This window comes from Aedes aegypti, chromosome 2 (genome assembly GCF_002204515.2).
Source record: "Aedes aegypti strain LVP_AGWG chromosome 2, AaegL5.0 Primary Assembly, whole genome shotgun sequence".
Lineage (NCBI taxonomy): Eukaryota > Metazoa > Arthropoda > Insecta > Diptera > Culicidae > Aedes > Aedes aegypti.
This window is the reverse complement of record NC_035108.1, coordinates 193,428,717-193,452,979: the sequence shown is the minus strand read 5'-3', so window position 1 is coordinate 193,452,979 and position 24,263 is coordinate 193,428,717. Positions and strand designations below refer to the sequence as shown.

The following is a 24,263-nucleotide window of genomic DNA, read 5'->3' as shown; positions in this document are numbered from 1 at the left end:
TTAGGACCCATTTTTACACGAGGGTCTTAATTTTTGCGCACTTCTAGCAATTCGGAATGGCACGTAAATACATGTACGTCCTTGCAAATGACAAAATCTGTCGATCTTACCAGGAATGGTCACTCAATCCATAAGACAGCGGCTACATGTAATATTCTTGAAAGTACCTTTTGTATGAAGCTGAAGGCAAGGTGTGCATTGAAAAATCTCGGAAAATCCACTGTATTAACACAGGAGACTATTACTGTAAACTTGGATAATTGATAGCGCAAAGGTTGGCTTCCCAGTTGAAGGACAATGATTCAAGCTCCAGTTGTCTAGCAAAAAGCGTTCAATTATGGAATATCCGTACTGGCAGCAAATAGATAAAAAAATAATTAATCGCGAGATATCAACGATACATCTCTCAGTTTAAGAATTAAAAAAAAAAAAACAAGAGAATAAGTCATATAAAGCAACGTACGATAACAAATAGGCATAAGCTGCGGCAGTAAACTATATTGCTCAGATTGTAATCTTGTGAATATATGTATTATAAAAAAATAAGAACAGAGTAAATTACTATTCGTGGGCACTCTATGTTTGAGATGATTGAGTAAATTAAATTGAAATTCACGGAAAAAACTCTTGATGAAACTCATATTAGTTGTAACCTTTTTATTTAATACAAAACCAGTAAAAAAGTAAAATTATTTAGAGTAAACGAGCAATTTAAGGCATGCGCAAAGTTAGGCACATCATGCGCAAAGTTAGGAACAATTCAGATTTTGTGCGCAATGTTAGGCACAAGGTGTTGCATCACCTTTTGCTTTTTTTTAATTTTTTGTGAATCATTTTTATTTTTTTTAATCACGCGTTCTACTGAAGGGTTAAAAGCCTATCGTTGACAGAAGTTTGAATAAAAAGATACATATTTTAGCCTTATTTGAAGCAAAAATACGATGATAATTTCTTAACTGCGCAAAGTTTGGTGCGTACACGGTAGTAACGAAATCTCCGCCTCCAGTAGGTTCATCTTCCAACGATATTGAGTGGAAAGCTTTTCACACTGGTGTCGTCGAAGGGTACAGTTTGACGTTTTAGCGATAACTAATGCTGAAAATAAGAAGGCATACCTTAGAAATTTGTAACTTTGCAGAAATCAGGCTTACCAAAGCTTGCCCGATTTTATACCTTGATAGCTATTAGTATTAACTATGTTTCCAATCCAACATAAATTTATTGTTTATGAATCCAGGGTACTATTCATATTGGCTGGCCGCAACACTACCATCCAGCCCAGGAATGTCTTGAACACTATCACTATCACCACCGTATAGTTGATTATTTTAAAGGAGCTATTGCAATTAAAATATAACTCTAATATTAGCAAAATGAAAAGTGCTTTGGAAGATGTATTGCTCTGTGCGTTTGAAATGCAAATATCAAATGCGGGAACACCAAATGCGGTAAGATTTTCAACAAGGAAGGCGAAGTCAAAATTTGATTTTCTTTGCTAGGTTGGCGGTGATATGCATCATGGTTGCTAAGTATCCTTTGATTACTTTGTGTTACCGCATTTGAAACTCAGTTTGCCTGGATTTGCATGTCAAACGCAAACAGCAATAGTAAACTTGCCAACAAATGTGTCAAGGTGCGCGATAACAAAGTAAGCGAGTCCCAAGTAATGGGACTGGTATGCGGGTATATTTGCATTTGGTGAGAAAAGTACTCGGATAACGAGTCCCACCTGCTATTATCTTGGAATTTTACAGTAAAATCAACTGCATTAACAATATTTTATTTGTTGAGCATTTTCTTATACTGTAGTGATAATGTGTTGAGTAATGACACCAGAATTTTATGTTGCCACCAGCGGCGTTACGAAAAAAAAAATGCTGTAAGGCTCAAGAATTCATCATTCAATCATCAGCAATCATCAAAAATCAAAAACCAGTTTTTTCGTTCAAATTTCGATCGATCCTTATGAAAATCTATCATCGTATTTCAGATAGCAAGTGCAATGCAATGATAGATTTTCTTGAGCATTGCTTCGATTTTGAGCAAAAAAAAACTGGTTTTGAAAATTTTTGAAACGATAATGGTTATTTTCCTCGTAAGGTTCAGATGCGTTTTTCTCGACATGATGATTTTCCTAATGGGACTGTATTGCGAGTATGGGCAGTACTCTAGAGCAGCGTGCTGCCTTTGCCTCTTTGCGAGGGAGCGAAAAAATGCTAAGCCGAGAGGCAACGAAAAATTAGCGAGGAAGATGCAGCACAAAACACAGCAGAGTAAAATTTCATCAAAAAAGGGTGCTCGCACAACTCCCCGAGGACTGTTTGTTCGGGCGGCAGGCTCAAGAGTTCTTTTGAAGTGTGAGTAAAGGTGAGCATCGCATCAAGAGAGAGAGAGAGTACCTGAAAAAATCCTCGCATTTTTTTCACACTCTCACTCGAATCGCTTGAGGATCCGTGTTGAAAATTTTGAGTTCAATTTTTCTCCTCAGAAAAACGGCAAAATCGCCTCCTCTTTACATCGCAGAGGAGTTTCTATCAAGCCTGGTGTTACTTAGGTGATGTTGAGAAAAGCCATTTCAAGGACCCGGAATGATGTTACGCCCAAATCAAAAATATGTCTCTTTCATACATACAGTCCACCCATGCATTCATTTTATAAATACTCACACACAGAAAAATTCTAACCATTTTGATAAAAACACTAGGGGTATTCACTTAACAGCGTAAACTGCTGCGTAAGTCATGCTAAATTGGTTATCTGAAATGTTTCAAGATATTGCGTAAATAACCAATGAAGCATTTCAGAATGTTGAAAATCAATCTTAGAATGCTGTGGTAATATCAGTACGACAGTCAGAAGTCCAAACGAACATTTTCAATGTTTTGATATTGCAAGCCATTACGGAAGAATGCTGATCACCAAATTATGCAATGAATAAAGGTCGAAATACCGTTTTGATTCATATTACGGACAGCTTCAAATTCCGGACACTCTCGTTTGTATGGGAAACATTTCACACGAAATGTTTCAATTTTCGCCGTCCAAAAGTTCTCATTTTCGAGGCTCGTTTTATTAGGTTTTTTCCATAAATATCATTTCAAATTTATAATGCCCAACTACCTTAGACGTCTCTTAAGTGGTTGAACGATTTCAATTGATGATTTGACTGTTCCATTATTGATTATCATGAGCTGTCCGTAATTCGAATCAAAGCGTCCGGAATATGAGGCAAAAGTGAGGGAGCGTCCGGAATAAGAATCATGAAAAGGCCACACGTTTTGATTTATTTAAAATTATTCAAGTTGCGGACGCGTATTCTTTACCCACCATCCGAAAGTTAAGGGCTCCCGACGCTCGATAACGCTAAAAAATCATACAGAATGATTTATTTTGTACGGTCCAAGCTGGGTCACACTTCACTGAGGCCTTAAGTGTCCGTAATATGAATCAAAACGGTACTAGGTGCTAGACAACTTTTATCGAAAACTGTGAATGTAGGCTATTCTTCATCTACATGGTCTCCATTTGCGTTAGTCTAGAGTTTAGTCAACATAGTTGAAGCGGGTACGTGATGTTCGGAATTGTCGGACACTAGCCATGTTAACGATGTTCTTGGAATATTCAGGTTTTTTACGCTTAGGATCATAAAAATGACCACTTCTACATACTTCATCAAAAAAAAAATTGACAGAATAATATTTCCCAATGTTCGGGATTCGCAGCGTCCGGGCAATCCGAACCAGCACAGTACATGAAGCCTGGTAGCATTTGCGATAGGAATTTAATTTAGTTTTGTTTTTAGTTTCACCATGTCCCCCCCATAGAACATCATCCCTATACCATTAATCCCCCAAATTTAATTGTTCTGCACATTATTGAGCCGATATCATATGATGATTTTGTGATTTTGTAATAGAAAACACGCGCAAAAAAAATCCTGAGTGACGACCAACAGCACACCGGCTTTCAGTGACTGCATTTACCTAGGTCAGATTCAAGCTAGAAATAAGTTGAACAAAGTTATTTCATGCTGCACATCAGTTCTAAACGATTGACCACCGTCGGTAATGTGGAATAGATTAGCTGTGGAGCAAAAATATCAATTTTAGTATCAAATTTAGGAACCAACGAAAAAAAAAACAATTTTGGTTAGGAACAACACATTTTGGATTGACTGGCTGACGTTTACAGTGGAACACTAGATTGAAAATTTATGATTTGACATAGCCTAGAATCAGAAGAGGAATATTTCATTTGAAATGTTTCATTGCTGCAGTTCCACAGAATATCATTTTACGCGACTTTTAGTGAATACCCCTACTATTTCTTTTATAATAAAGTAAACTTTCATCCCGAACGGACGCAAGCTAGTTTTGATTCTCGGTCTTCAACCACCGAAACTGTCCCGTAGAGCTTTTTGGAGGAACAGAATTTCTTCAGAAAAATTTCTGTATGGATCTTTGACAGATTTAGAGGAAATCCTGGGATGATCCACGGAAGCATTAACCTACTAATATTTCTATTGTTATTTCCCTTACAGTTGCTCAAAATTGTATGACGTGTGGTGAATGCTGAAGAAAAGTACTGCTGTCAAGTTTCGGTACTAGAAGTAAGACAGGCTTTCTGAGGCAGATTACAGATAATAAAGCTTCTCTACGAGGAATCTGAGGAGAAATTCCTGAGGACGAATCGAACCAGTGACAATTGTTGACTCGCTCCCATTTGAAACATTAGTCGTCCTACGACGAACCAAGGGTAGGCTTTCTTTCCGTTTTAGCACTCCGAACGTTTTATACTCTCTTAGAAAGTAGTAATCATAATATGCGAATTATTTACGGTACAATCATCAGTTTATAAAAATATGCCATACACAATAATTACAGTACAAAATTAGCCAATAATTTCAATCTGCACTTCCCGGGGAATAGCAACCCAAACCGTATTGTAGGATAGCCTTGAGCGAGAATGTTGATTTGTTCCGGGTTTGCTCTACATATCATTATCGTACTTCTAGCAACCGTTTCAGGACTTTCTCCAAACTAGTTCCAAAGCAAACCAAATCAAATCCAAATTCTTAAAAAGTAGTGATTTTCTTCCTAACATTTTTGTTTTGTTTTACCGCCTTCTCTTCGTCCTCAACACGCCTCTTTCTCGTCAAGTGCAATCGATTGCATCTACATCAGTTTAGGTATATATCGTCGTTCGGGGACAGCCCCACATGAGGGACATATGTTTTAACTATAGTTCAATATTGGATATATGCGTCGATCTTTCGTATAAATTCTTTTATTTAGCATTAATTCATAATATAAATATGCATGTTTCAGTGTTTAATCCTGCATTTGCCTAACACGAGAAAGCAGGAAGGGAAAGTACGAGAACCGAGAAGGGGGAAAGCGTGTAATGGGAGTTGTATGCTTAAGTCGTAAATATACGTGTCTAAATGTAGGGCTTCCGCATAGATTGTTAATAGGTTCTGGTATTTCGTTTGCTTTCACCGTGAATCGAATCTTTACCGCTAGAATCTACTAGCAGAGAGTGCGCCTCAATTTTACCGCATGACTAAATGGATCGATTGATTAGAAACGAAGCAGTAACGGCGATAAAAAATCAACAAATGGGATAGATATAAAGGAAACAAGAATAAGATAATTCCGCGCTGCAAAGTGGCTGGCACAAAACGGGCCTACAGGGTGTAGACGGCTTTCACGCTCGATCCGGATTTGACCATCGTGTCCTTGTGAAGATGGTATGTGAGTGGTGCTTTTAGTCCTAACCGTTCCTTATAAATGCGACCAATGTTGATGACGGCTTCGCGGTTCTGGAAGTTGGCAGTCCAAATGGCTGTAATAAAGCGAACCAAAAACAGATTAAGTTGTGATTAGTTTGACTGAAAGCCTATCTGTAGCAAATCATCACTAAGCCACTATACCTAATGACATTAAAGCTTATTTATTTGTTCGATAGTACTTTCGTTGTCAGAAAGATACTTTTTGATAGTTTAGAAAAGTAACTAATCTGGTCATATAAAAGCATACAGTGCAAAGCACGCAGTTGAAAAGGCTATTTTTGTTCCGCTTCTTCTTCTTCTTGTTATTAACGTCCCCACTGGGACAAAGCCGGCTTTTCAGCTTAGTGTTCTTATGAGCACGTCCATAGTTATTAACTGAGAGCTTTCTTTGCCAAAGTTGCCATTTTCGCATTCGTATATCGTGTGGCAGGTACGATGATACTCTATGCCCAGGGAAGTCAAGGAGATTTCCTTTACGAAAAGATCCTGGACCGACCGGGAATTGAACCCAGACACCTTCAGCATGGCTTTGCTTTGTAGTCGCGGACTCTGACCACTCGACTAAGGAAAGCCACATTTTTGTGTTCCACTGTCTCTTTCAAATTACGGCCTTCTGATACTTAAGGTTAAACCTCGAATTTTCAAGAGCACAAATCTGAAGTACCTGGCAACAGTTCCTGTTGAAAATCTAATCGATTGGTCACCACCAGTGAGTGACTAGGAGTGAGTAGCATTTTCAGCACAAACGGTTGTCTGGTTCTCTAGATTTGTGCTCTTGAAAATTCGAGGTTTGACTTCGATGCATCTTCACGTTAATGTAGCAGCAGGCATTACAAACATAACGCAAACTTACCAATTTTGTCTCCTTTCGGGCGTACGTTCACTACGGCTCCGCAAATCTCATCTGAACTTTCGAATGCTTCTCCAATGAGACACAAAATCTACAAATAAATCATACAAAAACATTGTTAGGAATCACAATCAAAGCTCCAATTGGATGCAAAACCCTTACCGTATCCAGCCAGTACTTGTCCAAATCCTGACGCTGCGACCGCGGCACGTTGACCATCCACCGGCCGCCACGCTTGTTGCCCTCGTCTTCCCACATCGGACGGATGTCCTTCTTGAACAGAGAGTAATCGCTTCCGACCTTGATATCGGCCGGGCTCTTAATGTGATTGTACAAACTCCAAAAGTCCTCTACGGTGGAAAAGCTGGTCACCTCATTAAGGGTATCTTCCCACGATTTGCTGCGATCCGGTTCCTGGTACCAGAGGGTCCAAGTGGCTTGCAACGGGTGCTTGATTAGGCATTCTGGATCGACGACTGCTCCCTGCTCAGCGTGGTTCTGCTCGGTGTTCTCCGTTTGCTTCTAGGAGAAAAAAAAAATGAATTTGCGATTAATAATTGAAGAGTTTGTTGGTCTTTCTTTGAACCCACGTAATAATTGTGGTCGTGTTCGTAGGGGTATGCATATTCTTGAAAGTTTTCTTCGTAAGGTGGACGAACTGCGGCATAGTCTTGAAGGCTTGGATGCAATTTCCTCATAAAACGATTTCTAGTGCTTAAAATCATGGTAACAGTTTCAACTCTACGAAAATGGGGAGAACACTTTTTGCCGGATAATCAAAAGAATGTTGACTTTTTCTGTCACACGCTGCTACTTGAATGATGGACTTTTGAAATTTGTCAACCAGGCTGCTATGATTGGAAAAATTTGAACACCGATGGTAGAAGAATTGCAGCAGCACACTACAAGATACCTATACACATCTAAACTTTCTCCCTGCCATGACGCAAAATGGTCCAAAGCACTTTATGAACCATAGGAACAATGCGATTATTATTTTTTTTTCGTTATATCACATATCTAGGTAGTTTTTAGAAATGCAATTCCATTCAAATATGTTTGCAGTAATCATCCCTATTTTACAATCTGGCAACTCTGCCTTATATCGAAACACTGCACATTGGGCCATATCGTAAAATTAGGAGGGCAGAATATTTTGACTACGAATATGTTTTAGACCACAAGTGTCTTAGACAAAATTGTTACATACACTCAATATAATCCACTCGTCATTGCTATTTCATCTGTGGTGATCCGGTAACCACGGTGCTCCCCTGACCGTTATTATCAGAAAAAAAAATCTCTATCAAATCTATGCTCAAAAGTCGTTTTCTATAGCTAAGCAGCATGTCTGGGAAAAATTAAAAAAAATCGTAGGACCCGTTTTGAAGTTACGCTCTTTTGATAGTATAAATCCACAAATTCAAAGGAAATTTGAGATATTTAAATGTGTTTTCATTAACCATAATTATCAGAAGAACTATACCATTCAAATTTGATTCAAAGTTGGTGTATTACACTTCAAAAATGGCGTAACTCCAATTTTCGACGATCTTCTCATTTAAAACTCTGCCTAGAGGTTAGAAATAACTAAAAACACCAACGTTGAACCAAATTTTGATGGTATATTTTTTCTGATAAGCACGACCAATAAAAATCCGTATAAATATCTCAGATTTCCTTTAAATTTGTGTACTTATCCAGCTTTTTACGCTAGCATGCCATAAATTTTAAATCACCCCCTTCTGACATCTCTTGCAAACACTATAATAATTTTTATAGCTTGATCAAAGCAAGCTCTGCGGTAGTAAAAAATAGTTATGTTGACATAGAGAAGTCAAGTCTTGTGTTTTTGGAAATGAAAATCAATCTTATTTAAAATTCCCCTTTTTATTCTAGTCGGTTTTGTATTTTAGATTGACAGACAGGAAGCTTATGGCTATGATATTAATCTATTTTGAAGAAGCTATACACGTGCCTAACTGAGCTAGAATCTGGTTTCAGCAAGGATCTAACAACTTAAAATAAGTGGGCATCTACTGCGAGAACTCTTTGATTGATTTGTGAAAACGTTGGAACATGTTTTTAGTAGACAGCTCCGCTGACCAGTCCAGAGATCGTCAGGCTTCACATTTTTCAAACCTGTTATCTACTAGTACCCAACTTATTTTATATTGTCTAACCCTGACAAACATTGAAAAGCAAACCTGGACCCGACCCGGAACCCGAGAAAAAATTGTGAGGAAACCCGAATAAAACCCGATTTCGAAAAGATGACAAGTTCATCGTTTCTAATGCATCTAAAGCTTCCCTTCAGGTTGTCATTGTATTTACAATTCTCATCCAACTCGAATCAACCCGACTTTTTTCAAGCCTAAACCCGACCCGTACCCGATAGTCTTGTAGCATACAAACCCGATCTGAACTTCAACCTGAAAAAAATCCTATTTTCAAACCCAACCCCGACCCCGACGGATTTGGATCAGGCATTGATCAAACCAATCGGATCGTAATTCTATCCAAAACCAATAAAATTCGAATCAAATGCACCACTTCCGAGGTTGAGTATCATTTTGTTTAGCTTTTCCAGTACGTATTCGAATATGTAAGAAAAAAAAATCAGGAAAATCTCACAGGATCCACGACTTCGCCTAGTTTGTGGCCTGAGTATTTGGTAGAGATATAGCTAGCAATCAATGATGTCCATTCAACGATAGAATTTTGCAATTAGTTTCATGTAAGTATTATCGAATTGATCTTTTGGTTCCTAAAAGAAATTAATTAAATGAATAAATCCGATTAATAACTCTGAGGAACAACGGTTCTAGTCAATACTTGCTGCAAAACAAACGTAGTGAAATTTTTTGACATTTCAATCAACAATCTTAAATTTCAGTCTACTAAGATTTGACTATAAAATCTGTTGCCAATAAATGCCAAAATCAAATCACCCCTCATCGTTTTATGGCAAGTATAAAAAAGCTGGATACAATCAAAAGTTTGTAACTTCAAAGATAAGAAGAGCGGGGATAGACACGAGTGGCACGATCTTCAAAAAGTCCGTTCAGTTACTTGGTTTCGCCGACGACATTGATATTGTTGCACGCAACTTTGAGACGATGGCGGATACGTACATCCGACCAGGCTTGATAATTCTCCTCAACATCATTAGAGTTCGGTGACATACTCTAGAGCAGCGTTCTGCCTTTGCCTCTTTGCGAGGGAGCGAAAAAATGCTAAGCAGAGAGGCAACGAAAAATGAGCGAGGAAGATGTAGCACAAAAAAAAAAACGAGTAAAATTCCATCAAAAAAGGGTGCTCTCACAACTCCCCGAGGACTGTCTGTTCGGGCGGCAGACTCGAGAGTTCGTTTGAAGTGTGAGTGATGGTGAGCATCGCAACGAGAAAGAGAGAGAGTACCTGAAAAAATCCTCGCATTTTTCTGCACTCTCACTCGAGTCGCTTGAGGATCTGTGTTAAAAATTTTGAGTTTATTTTTTTCTCCTCAGAAATACGGCAAAATCGGCTCCTCTTAGCATTGCAGAGGAGTTTCTATCAAGTCTGCATCCGACTAAGGGCTGAAGCTAGGCGAATCGGACTGAACATCAATGCGTCGAAGACGAAGTACATGATAGCGAGGGGCTCAAGAGAAGACACGCCACGCCCCCCACCTCGAGTTCATATTGACGGTGATGAAATCGAGGTTGTCGAAGCATTCGTGTACTTGGGCTCACTGGTGACCGCCGACAACGACACCAGCAGAGAAATCCAGAGACGCATCGTTGCTGGAAATCGTGCCTACTTTGGACTCCGCAGAACGCTCCGATCGAGCATAGTTCGCCGTCGCACAAAGTTAACCATCTACAAGACGCTGATTAGACCGGTACTCCTCTATGGGCACGAAACATGGACGCGCCCTTGGTGTTTTCGAACGGATGGTGTTGAGGACCATCTACGGCGGAGTGCAGATGGAAGACGGAACCTGGAGTAGGCGAATGAACCATGAATTGTACCAGCTGCTGGGAGAACCTACCATTGTCCACCTCGCAAAAATTGGGAGGCTGCGGTGGGCCGGGCATGACACCAGAATGTCGGATACCAACCCGGTGAAAATGGTTCTTGAAAACAATCCGACCGGCACAAGACGACGTGGTGCGCAGCGAGCAAGATGGGTCGATCAAGTTGAGGACGATCTGCGGAGCCTTCGCAGAATGCGTGGCTGGCGACGGGCAGCCATGGACCGAGTCCAATGGAGACGTCTCCTACGTACAGCAGAGGCCACCCTGGCCTTAGCCTGACTGGTAAGGTAAGGTAAGTAACTTCAAAACGGGCCCTACATTTTTTTTTTAAATTTTGCCCAGACATACAGCATAGTTATAGAAAACGACTGGTGAGCACAGATTTGTTGGAGATTTTTCTCTGATGATAACGATCAGGGGAGCACCGCCGGTAACCATCGGCACTTGAATTTATTTTGACAACCAAATTTTGCATTCATTCGGTGTTGTGTTCAAGTGCGAAGTGTGTTTTTTTTTCCTTAGAGCTTGATGAGAGGCAACAACAATTTTTTGAATTGAATTTCCGATGTTTATATAATATTGTTCAATGTTTGAAATCTGTGTTTATACATCATTCAGATTTCTACGAAATATTGCATAGTAAATCTGATTAAACCCGCAAAGGAAAAATAATCAAATTTAACTGGAACACTAGGGTATAACGTTTTCGCTCCACACTGCTTCTTCGATTTTAGGTCAAGTTCTTTGTATTTGTCCTCCCAAATTTGAGTTCTAAAAACTAAGTCTGTTGATTCCCAGCTCCTCCACACCCTCTTCGAAGGCGGCTAGCCTCAAACGACTCAGGAACACGGCAAAATGAACCACCGCAAGAGCAATGGAATATGGATTATATGGAAATTGGTTGGACCAACAGCAGAGCACTCTCCTACCTACTCAGTGTGAGAGTGAAAGAAGTAGAAGAGAGTGATGTAAATATAGAATAGTTAAAAATATAATCTGTATCGATAAAGAAGAACTATGATTCCGGCACAGTGGCGGCCATGAGCACAGAGTGCCTTTCAAAATAAACATAAGGAATAAAAAAACTAAGTCTGTTGACTAAGAATGTCGACTCAATTTTGAAAATAAAATTCCCTGACTCTTCCTGACCGTCCCGTTGTTTATCGAGAAAATTCTAGACCATTGATTAATTTGAAGCGAAACAAGTACGATTTTTGAAAATGCAGGAACTTTTCTAAGATTTCTGTTTTAAGAACTCTTATATTATTAAACTAGCCCAAAGATGTATTTAAGAGTTACTCTAACCTAAGAAACCACCTCCAGCTTTCTCTAAATATTGTTAAAATTTATTTCAGCCATTCCTTGGAGTTCCTGGTAATATTTCAGGAACACTACCGACCTTTTGTTCTCTCAGGAATCACATATCGTGATGCTACCATATTTCGCACACGCTCCTAATTTCGCTTACTGTCATTTTATGCATATTTGTTGATACATATTGGACTATATAATCGCATGTTAGGAAATTAGGAGCGCGCACGAAATATGGGTACTTTACGGTAGATTTTTTTTCTACACTATCTATTTATTATTTTAGAATAGGTACTTTCAATAATTCTTCACAATGATTCGTTGCAGGTAATTTATTTTAGTGAATATTTTAGAATGAATTTTGCCTAGGTTTTCCAGAAAAAATCACCTAAAGATTCTTAAACAAATGCATTTAGGGATTGAATAATGCGTTTTCTGATATGTATGTGACGAACCAACCTAGGGCTGAAAATTTCATTTATTAACAAAAAGAGAAAGAAACAGTTTTCTGATGTCTCTTTTGCATTTGTCGTACTTCGAACGATGCTCTAAAGAGCTCCTTCAAGATCTTCTATGAATATCTCCAAGAACTCCCACAAAATGTTAAGGCCAATATTTTGGAATTTCTGCTTTCCATGAATTTTCTGGATTATGGGCAGTAAGCTGCTATGGACCTATGCACGGGTTCATTATTTGAAGTTTTAGCGGTGCCGTGTTAAATTGTTCTGGAAAATCTCGAATCATTTCCATCGGATTACATTTCCGCATTATCCAAGAGATGATCATCTGGGTGTCTCATGACTGTAAGCGCATTCCACATCATGACGTGTGTTTTGAGAAAGCATCCGAGGTTTTTTTTCTCTGGTGATTCATCCATGGACATACAGTATACTATCCGTATCTCGATTTCGAGTTATAGAACGTGTAAGTAAATGCGGGTTTTCATGGATACCTCGATGGTCCCTTTAACCAAAGTAGCCCTGATGTTGTGTTCTTTAACACGATATTTCCCTAACTCGATAGTCGTCTTAACATCGAATTACGGAGAGTTGACTGTACTATAATAACTATTTGTTTACAGCCAATGAACATAAATAGCAAATGAAACAACTAGTGCATTAATAACAATAACTGTTTTAGTAGCTGTCGAACGAGCCGATGAACATGATGGGACTGGTATGCAAATATATTTATATATTATATTGTATATAATCGCATAACAGTCTGGCTACGATTTTTCTGCATGTTAAGCAAATTTTCAACTTGAATTCAAAGGAAATTTATTAGGTTTGTTCGTGTATTTAACAAACAGTGATATGTAAAAATTTAACTCATTTTAGGCCAAATAGAGACTCAAAATGAAGCGAAATTGTTTCCACATTTCAATCGTCTTTTTCTTAGTTTGTCGTTTTCCAACATGAGACTGTTGTGCAAAGAGGGGCAGTAATGTGCTTATACCAGGATGGTCAATAAAACGAATAATTAGGATGCATATTTTAAAATGTATTGTTCGACAATAGAAGATACACATCTTATTATTCACCACAAGGTATAAACAATTTTATAAAACGAGCATGCACGAGATATTCAAAACGAATACTAAACATTTAAATCTTTAGTTTTATAACAATGAACTAGCACCATACTAATAATAACTTATGAACTATTACAAACTCCATGGAACTCTATGAAAGACTATCTTTTTTCCAAGCTTTTTTACAACAAAACCATGAGCCAATATTTTTATACTGACATGAAGTTGTTCTGGTGATGACCTAACTTTAAACTTAACCTAAATTGAAAAAAGGCGTTCCATATTTTTGTCTCGAAAATGTAGCTCAAAATAGTTGAAAAAAGTGACTTTTTGACGAAAAAAGTGACTTTAGTTGAAATGGCCTCAAAAAAGAGACTTTAAAGTGACTGGCTTAAAAAAGAGACCAAGTCACTAAAAAGTGACTCGCTACCAGCCTTGGCAATGCTTCACAACGCCTACTCTCTACTTGTAATTTTGCGAAAATGAAGCTGAAAAGAGGTATTCCTTATTATGGCAATGTAAAAACCATATTTAAAATAAGATTGTCGCCACTTATTTCTACTCAGTAAATCTACTAGTAATTTTCCTCAGAATAGTATTCCCTACGTCGTAAATATAACGATGTGTCTAGCTAGCTTATAATAAGAGTGGCTACGGATCGTTCTGGTCTGCCAAATGCAAACTGATCTTCGCCAAAAGTATTAATGTCCACTTCGAATAGATTATTTGAAATGGGCATCAATGCTATCAACGAAGCAGAATGTCCGTTGGATCACATCCGAGAGATTAGTGCGTCTATGCCATATAAATTATGACGCGGCTTTAAGCAAAAATGCCAAAATGTGATACAGTAATGTCCCGATTTTGTCAGCCCCATGCTGAATTTAGGGTTGACAAAATCGGGAAAGAGCTAAAATCGGGATAAGATTTTCGACTGGTTTTAAGTTTTATTTTAACTTAAAGACTTAGTTTTATGATTTTATTAATATAAACATCGTTTTTCTACTTCCATTTTCTATGTACCTTAATTCAAGATAAAATTGATAATTTTCTTGGATAATTATTAAGAATTTAAAATTTCAAAAATTCGATCATTTGATGATTGTATAGACGTGGCCAAGGTCATAATTGACTTTATGCACCAATAATTGCCAGTATAAACGTGTTTAGTCTAATTAAAATAAATATAAATGTTAGGCTGACAAAATCGGAAAAAGGATGCTAAAATCGGGTCGAAAAAGGGTGCTAAAATCGGGGGCTGACAAAATCGAGTCATTACTGTACCACCACTACAGGTTACGCCAGGCTATCGACATGATGGAGACACCATCTTCTATGGTGACAGAGGGCTCGATTGGCTTGTCAGATAGATCGGGCCCGGGACATCCTGTCTACTGCAAATCGCTGCAGTTGATATAGGTCATGTCCATTGCCTGGGTTACGCCTTTGGTTTCCATCTAATGGGCTAATGGATTATGCCCTCCCATCGCAGCAAGGTCGCATAACCAAGGAGAGGGCCCTGTAGGAGTTGAAATTCTAGACCAAAATTAAGCTATGAAGACAGAACTTGTGCCACTGTCGACTAAAAGGGTTGTTGAACGATGAAAAAGTTACCAGTTTTTGCAGCTCGATCGAAAGAGCACATTTGTCTAAGTATAACACAATTTTATTGCGCTTCAATATCATCTTCAATATCACATTATAAAATTAATGATAAATGAAGATTTCATATTTTGATTCAATGACGTTTCAGTTTACATAATGACAGCTCGTCCCGAGGGTTGCCGAGAGTTATTCCAAATGGGATTTCCATTCTAACTTCAAACCTGTTTGTAAAATGGTTCCAAGGCACGAAAAATTATGAAACTTTGGGTTCTGGCTCAATTTTTTACCTAGCATCAGAATATGTAAAAACTGGATACCCCTATACAAGCCAATTAAGCTTAAGGTGAAACAGAACAGTGGCGTTAGGTGAGAATTGTCGGTCTCGTATAACGAGGTGACAATGGTCGACTCGAGTGAAGTGACTCTTCATTTGATTTGCACGGCGAGTCAAAAATTGTCACCTCGCTACACTGAACCAAACCTCCGGTCGCACATTGAATGATTTGTAATTCACATGGTTAAAAAACTTCATTTTGAATGACTATGAAAGAATATGATGCATCCACTGTTTATTGAACAAAAATCATCCAAACTAGAGATGAATCTTCTTCTTCTCTTCTTCTTCTTGGCATTAACGTCCTCACTGGGACAGAGCCTGCTTCTCAGCTTAGTGTTCTTATGAGCACTTCCACAGTTATTAACAGAGAGCTTTCTATGCCAAAGTTGCCATTTTCGCATTCGTATATCGTGTGGCAGGTACGATGATACTCTATGCCCAGGGAAGTCCAGAAAATTTCCTTTACGAAAAGATCCTGGACCGACCGGGAATCGAACCCAGACACCTTCAGCATGGCTTTGCTTTGTAGCCGCGGACTCTAACCACTCAGCTAAGGAAGGCCCCAAACTAGAGATGAATATTAGAACATAATAGAATGACATTCTTCAGATAATCGAATGATGATAACACAAATGATTACCATGCAATTTATGACGGATTATTATTTCTCCCATGTCCCATACCGAGAATCATTCAATTACTGTCTGATATATCAGACAAAAAGAGAATGCTTCTAAACGTCAAATTAATCTGGAAAAACTTAACGTAAACATCATGGTGGCGGCAGCGTGGTTTGAAAAACATAGCTGCGTGGAAATTACAGGTAATTTCACATGGAATCTTATTTTATCCTAATTCTCGGTTTCATTTTTCAGACTTCTTAAGGGTGCCTACTAACCACAGGCAGTGTTGTTCAGACTCATTTCCCCGAAAATAACATTTTCCGAACTACGAAGCCACGAACTACTACAGCCATGCTCTATCCTCCTAAGATAGAAACGCAGATGGTTAAACTTGAGTACTTAGCGTTAGCGTTAGCGTAGTTACGGTATACTTCGTAGATTGGATACTAGCAACATTTATGTTTCTTTTTGATAATCTCATTCAGACTGCTCTCAAGAACAAGGATGGGGAGTATTCCTTGATCCAATCTTAAACAAGAAGACCAAAACCATAAATATTGCTATTCCTGGCCACGCCCATCTTTACCGTAACTTGGGATAGGGGAAGGAAATGTTGATGTAGCACTTACTTAATGAGAAGCCACCGACTCAGCGACACCCTCATAAGTGCTACGGAGGTGGGGGTTGGAAGAGGAAAAATAATCAGGATTCGCTTTGAAAGCTAGCGATAGACCCATGGCATTTATTGTTTTAGCGTTTTGAATTTAATCTTTTGAATGCCGGCAATCAAAGAGAAAATATTTGTCGTATTTAAGATATATGATTAATAAGATTCCGCATAGTACTATCCGTTTTATATGTTTATGTTTGCGACGAATCAAGTGTGGGTATCTGCTTATTAATGATTTAAAAGCAGAACCGATCCCTCAAGGGTCATCGGAGGAAAATAATAAAAGACAACAGAAAAAAAAAACAGAAAATCGCTACGCGTAAGATATAGAAACCTACCCAAGTAACCACAAGCATTATACCATTGCAGTAATTTGGTCGAAAGTCAACATTTTTTGCATTAATAATGTTATCATGCATTTATTCAATAACTGTCAAGCAATGATGCATTTGATTAACATTGTAAATGTTTTGTAGCATTATTTTAATATAGCATTATGCTAAGCGTTTAGAGTGAATATACAGTTATGCTGTCATTCAAGATTACATAACCTCATTAAACGCACTCGAATCTGTAATAAATAAATAAGACGATCGAGCACGTTCTCACTCGCTCATTATGTTTTGGGATATGGAAGAATAATGAAATGACTTTCCGACCGAGATGAAAGGACCCCTCATTTCATGATCTAAGGATATATGTATTCATTCAAAATTGTTGTATTTTATCTATGAGACTCTGATTCATAAGGAGCGGGAGGAAATGTCGATCAATTTCTCTCCCACGAAATCTGTTTAATGCGCTAGGGCTTTGTTTTGTGGGTTAAGTTCTGTTATTTCCTCTACGAGAAAGAATGGAAATGGAGATCAAATTATTTCTATTGATGTTTCACTTGGTGAGGAAAGAAAATCAATCGCCGAAGAGAATTCTTTCTATTTGTAACAACTGGGCGAATAGTAATGTTAACACACACAGTGGCTTCGTTTATAAGGAACTTTTATCCTACCTTATTACATCAGCAGCTTTAGCACAGGACACCAACGCGCCAGGTATCCAGCACACCGTCATCCTAATTGTGGGTTCGAATCCTGATTCCAACAAAAAAAAAATCATTAAGCTTGTAAAGAAACCCATTGAAAGGTAGTCAATGGATTCATTGTTTTGTTTATTTTTGCCGCAAGCCCTAAACATACATTATTTTAAGCTAATATACATCATGAACCCTAAATATACAAACATAAATGCTTTAGTAGGGCTTGTGCATTAAAACTGCTTTACCAAGTATTGCATTAATTTGGTTGTTGTGGGGCCCTTTCTCACTTTAATTATGCTTTATAAAGCTCTTAAAGATTATGTCACTTTAAAACAAAATCTGATAGCATACTATAGAGCAAACATAAAGTATTCATATATAGCTTCGTGGTTACTTGGGTAGTATAGAAACAAAAAAAAGTATTAAACTTATTTTGAATAAATGGCAGCATTCTTATAAAAAAAAAACACGCGCTTTTTATGTTTAAACTAAAATAAACTCAAAGACGGGAAAATATAGCAAATTTATTTCCTCCCACACGCGAACCGTTTGATTATCCGTGATCCCGAACCGACGACGCATATCACAAAAAAAATCGTTCCCGCGGCACTTATCAAGATTCAACGATTGCTAACAATATTCTGATAATAATTTGGAACAAACTCACCGGATACCCCAATTGAGTATAGCTGGTAAGATGGCCAATCCATTTCCAACAGTGGTTCGTATTACCATGTATGCCAACCGTTAGGCTCAGGTAGCATTATTTCACTACCAAGGTACCCCACGGCACACCACAACACATTGCTTCTCCGGAAATCGATCTACTCGTCCTTCCAAGCTTCAATTGCACCGATAACACCATTCACTACTAATGTCTCATGTCATGAATAATGGCCAAATTATTTCTTTTGAAAACTTTTACTACAGACAAAAATGACAGCTGAATTTTTTTTCACGTCCACTCGCGCTCACAGACTGCTGCGATCTCGCAGATGGTTAAACTTGAGTACTGCACACAAAGTCGATCAATTTTGATCCCGGAGAGCCACAATTCAAGTTTCGGTGAAATGAAATGAGTGAGTGAGTGAGTACGAATCATTTCACCGAAACTTGAATTGCGGCCCACCGAGATCGAAACTGTCGGATCCCATGTGCAACACTCAAGCCCAACCACCTCCCCCTCCATCTCAGGAATACAACGCACAGTTATAACAGTTCATGGCTTCACAATTCGAATTTCGGGGAAATGAGTATGGTCAACACTGACCACAGGTCGCTAACATTCGAGAGTGTTTAAGTTCCATTGAGCTATAGGGTCGGTGTTCCCTTAGTGGACAGTCCCCTATAGTCGCACTAGTGGCTTTTTACGGCCGTTTTGCTATAAACCTTTTCAAAACATTTTTTGACATGAAGGTCAGGAGTTATTTATCTAAGTACCATTGATACACAGCTTGATTTTGTCCAAAAAATGATCGAAATAATTAGTTTTGCTTAAAATTTGAGCTCCCTTGCGCCTATAGTAAACCTATTGTTCCTATAGTAGCACTACTGAGAGAAACTATTTTTATTTTACAAAATAATTGATGAATTAAGAACTTTTCTTACATCAAACGAAAGCTTTTGATCCACACTTTGTAGGAAAAATATAAAAGTTTTGTAAACATATGGTTTTGATAAGTATTTTGCCAACGCCGTGATGCTAGTGCTGCTATAGGAACAGAAATTAGAAATAGTGCTACTATAGGCACATGTATTCCTATAGTGGCACACGCGATAATAAATGCAAACATTTGAGTTTTCGTAGTTTTCATATTTTTCCCACAAAACCAAGATAAAAAGCTTTCAGATGATGAAAAAATAAAGACGATTGCGTTATTTTTGGATTTTATACGAATTTTTGTTCTTAGCTATGCGGCTATTGGTACATCTACCCTGCATCATACAATTATGTTCGTTACATGACGGCATCTGTTCATGAAGACTAAAGACGTAGAATAATGCGTTTAAATCACATTAAAGAAATAAAAAGCAATGTCAACAAGGTTTTGTAGTGCTTAACTTTTCTTTGATTTATTTTTAATGAATAACTATTATGGAAAAGGGATTGTTTACATGTATGTATGATAATCATTCAATAAGAGGCATCTATTTATTCCAAGACTGTATGATTTTCATTCGGAGTGATTTGTAAACAACTGATTTTCGCGAAGATGAAAATCATTTTGATTGTGTCTGACAATAGGTATGGGGCTCGGATGAGTCAATAATCATTCAATTCGAGGCGGGGGATTTTGTTCAGTGTATACGACACCGCCAATTGTCACCTCACGCCACTCGTAGAATCAACCCAAAGAGTAACGTACCCCATACAGGAAGTAGTGAAAACGTTACAAATGTAATTATGTATTATGTAAACTTGTGTAATTGCCATTAATTTATTGTAACATTTTCACCAAATTTTTAATTTCGGTTTCTGAATTCGACACCTACGTGGATATCTTATGGAGGGTAGCGCATTCAGGAAATCAAACTGTAAAATTGCACAAACAATTGACAATGGCACAAAGGAGTAAAACTTAAAGAAAATGTATTTTCTTTTATTTTCCCAGAAAATTTGGATATTTCAGGGAATGTTTCCGCATAATTTTAAAACGATTCGACAAACACAACGATTATGCCGTTTCATAAAACGGTAATAATCCGGAGTGACGAATACTGGTGCACCTACCTTGAAACATCATCTTCGAAAGTCAAAATATTTTTCCTCCTTATTTTCCAATCTAACCCAATGTGCACTTTCGGAAAACCGAAATCGCTTCGGCTCAATACGAAGTGCGGACGGAATGCCAGGGTACCAAGAGAAAGGAAAGGAGGAGCACCGCGACCGGAGAAAGCGGGGGACGAAAAATCAGCATGAATGATCATCCAATATGGTTGCGGAACGATTATGGGTAACATTATGCAAAGGAAAAGCGCAAATCGTACGAGATATCTCCAGTTTCTCCCACCAGGAACCACAACCTATCAATAATCGACGCATGCCGCCGTCGTCCACGAATCCCAAAAATCCTCCATACTTCTTTTTGCCACGGAAATTTACCTCAACTTCTTCGTTGGATTTGCCAGCCATTGTCGTTGCGGTTTTGCTGTCTCTTCTTTTCCGGGAACTTTTGCACCTTTCGGATGATTGTTTCTCAGTGTTTGCTCCGGAAGAAAATCACTTTTTCGCGCACAATCAGAGGCAAAAGCAGCTACTTTTCGGTTGGCTCGTTGTCGAAAGATCACTTTCAAAAATGGTTCGAAAAGAAATTGGAATTTTGTGTCACACACGTCGGGCGCCGTCACTCTTCAGAGCCCACGACAGACAGCCGCACACGAATTGAAAGAGGATGGTGGAAAACGTCGTGAACTGACACGCGATAATCGGTGGTAGATGCAGTAGTGTGGGTGCAAGTGGAATGCGCAAAATGCCGATAAATGAACGGAGAATGCGAGAATTCGATGACGTTTCGTGCAAAGTCGATCTGGCTGCGTCGAAACTCAACGAAACAAATGGCTGCATGCTTAGCACCGAGGGACACTGTTGTTCATGAAGTTGGAAAGGGAACATTTACGAACACGGAAAAATAAGGGAACCTAAAATGTATTGCACTTAATAATACACTGAGAACAGCGTTGCAGTTGAAAATACTACACACTGAAACAAGCGTTGCAGTAATGAGAACCATGAACGTGTTTTTAAATTTACTATTCTAACCACGATTGAGCTATCATGAACGCTTTTTATTTGCGTTATGTTCCCTCTCAATCCAACCGCGTCGATAGCCGAGCGGCTAGCGTTCGCGCATGGCTATCGCCAGATCCTCGGTTCGATTCTGGTCTGCTGCAAGTTTTTAACCATGATATAGTATTTTTTACCATCGAAATGGTGTCATAGTAAAATTGAATGCACAAAATATTCTAAATAAATGCGAATTTAGTCTGCACAAATCAAGTGGCGTTGTGTATTTAATTTAACCCTCTGATATAGTATTTTCAATCGCAACGCTGTTCTCAGTGCACTCAGGCAAATGAACTATCGATAAACATACGAACCCCTTATGAAAATTCACTACAAGAAATCGGGTTGAAATTCATAAATTTGCCTTATGAAACCAGAATTTGGAAACAAAAAACGTTTACGCGGCAACCTGGAATCGAACCAAGAACCTTGCGATCGATAGGCCCGAGCGTACACCATGCACCTATCGACGCCTTGATGAGGAGTGATGCTAAAACGATAGGGTTCATTTATTTATTTCATAACGCTAAAATTTGTCATTTTGGGCACCCACCCACCCCATGGTAACGCTTTTTCTATGAATGTTATTCAATATTTGTATGGGCCGTAACATCGCTAGGACACTCACCCACCCCCTCTAGTATGAAATTTGTGAATGGGCCCATACATAAAGCATTCGTATTGCAATAATCGTTCCACCTTTCATAAGGCAAATTATATGTAATTCGATAGTTCAGTTCGCTATACGTGTATGTTAGTTAATGCACAACGCCACTTGATTTGTGCAGACTGAATTTGCAATTAAATCTATATAAATAAAAATGGAGTGGTGTTTGTATGTCACGAAATGGCTTACGAACGGGTCAGTGGATTTGGATGATTCTTTCTCCATTTTGTTTGTCAAGGGTTCCGTCGTGTTTGTATGTATAAAAGTTCCAGGATATTCATCGGGAAAGCCGGAAAAACGAGAGTGAACGGAGCTGTCATTTTGTATGGGATGATTCGTAGTGCTTTTCAACAGCCTACTTGATGGCAAGACGAAGTTTGCCGGGACCACTAGTTTCAAATATTTTGTGTATTCAATTTTACCATGGTACCATTTCGACAGTAAAAATTATTATATCATGGTTAAAAACTTGCAGCAAGTAGGGTGACGGTCGTATTTTGGACCCCCTAAGGAAGTGATTTTACATTTTTGTCCCAATTAATTAATTGCACAGCGTAACCAAGTCAAAGAACATACCAAAATATAGAGAAAAACTTCCTCTAGGAGATAAAAAGGCCCATACGGTCATGTAGGATCCAAAAGACGTCGAAAATAATTGAATTGTGAAGCACTCTTTTTCATTATTTTGGACACACCAATACATTTTGGACCCTCAAAGTATATATTTTGGACCCCCAGCATATTTTTATCGTTTGGCGACAAAGTCCACGGCACTGGTTGTATAATATGCTTCCCCATAGTCTAATCAATCGATTGACAATGGAAAAGCGAAGAAATTCTACGCTTTTCGTTCAGAAATTGGAAAAAAAGATTTTGTTTACATTTGAAAAATTTCAGACGTCTTCAATTTTTGTCTGTAACGTGTTGTAACGGTTGCATGGATGAACCGATTTAATTGAATTAATTTCAGATAAAATAAACACATTTTCCATGCACACACGCTTGATGCAAGTGCGAAATAGTCCTATCTTTCCAAATGGCATGCGGATTGTATTGGTCTTTCGATTTAAACTGAAAAATTTGCAGGAAAATGGCCCAGGGGGTCCAAAATATATAGAGGTCCAAAATATATTGGTTACCCTACTTGCTCACACTCAGGCAAATGGACTATCGAAATACATAGGAACCACTCATGAAAAATCGCCACAATAAATCGGGTTGTGGGTACCGTGGTGAATCAAAATCCGGACGGTACCAATATCCGGACACTCTGATGCTATTAATGAATTAAAGTTAAAATTAAGTGATAATATGTATGGTTTTTATTCACTACCTTTACTTTTAACAATAATCATTTAACATTTATTTCTGATCTAGTAACCATCGTCAAATAATTAATAGAAATAAAAACAAATAATTTGTTCGTGTTGGACGTCATCTCGTCGCGGTCCAAGTCCAACTCGAATTTAACGATCGATGTACGCGCGAATATCGTTTGAGTGCAGAAAAAGTTTGTGGACTATATTATTATAAAAAGTTCTAACCATAAGTGTTTAAGAAGCGAGATATTTTTGATGTTTGGGGACTCCACTGTTATGAAATAAGTTGGAAATATATATTTATCAGTGTTTTAAAAGACTGTCCGGGATTACGAGCCATTGTTTTTAGATCCGGACATCGTTTAGAAGACCAACGTACAACCAGTGTAAGTGAGTTTTTAGAATGACAAGTAAGACAAAACTTGAAAAATAACTAGGTAAAGCATAGTGAGTTATCAGAATTTAATTAGATGTGAAATAAATCGTGCACAACTTTCATAATAACTTTTTGAGCCACATCGACTGCAGTTCAAGTAACATGTACTTCGTTTCAGTTAATCAAACCACTTATATTACAAACGTGCCATTCTTTTTGAAATTGTAGGGCAAACGTTGACATCAAGTTTACTAAACATTGATATAACATTGTGTGTTGATATGATTTTATTTGAATTGAACGAATATTACATACTATAACACCGATGTCCGGATATCGATTCA

General features: G+C 38.2%; 1 protein-coding gene across 2 annotated transcripts; it reads right to left on the bottom strand.

Annotated features, from left to right (window-relative positions):
- Positions 1-4,828: 4,828 nt before the first annotated feature.
- On the bottom strand, positions 4,829-21,216 carry LOC5573015 (eukaryotic translation initiation factor 4E). Of its 2 annotated transcripts, none has more exons than XM_001654293.2 (4): positions 20,877-21,216; positions 6,804-7,163; positions 6,645-6,732; positions 4,829-5,844 (listed from the first exon to the last, which is right to left on the bottom strand). In XM_001654293.2, the coding sequence occupies exons 1-4, from the start codon at positions 20,904-20,906 to the stop codon at positions 5,687-5,689; spliced, it is 636 nt and encodes a 211-aa protein (XP_001654343.1). In that variant the 5' UTR covers positions 20,907-21,216; the 3' UTR covers positions 4,829-5,686. The 2 variants fall into 2 exon arrangements, with proteins under 2 accessions (XP_001654343.1, XP_001654344.1); XM_001654294.2 differs by having other exon boundaries at positions 6,804-7,160; positions 20,877-21,183.
- Positions 21,217-24,263: the final 3,047 nt, after the last annotated feature.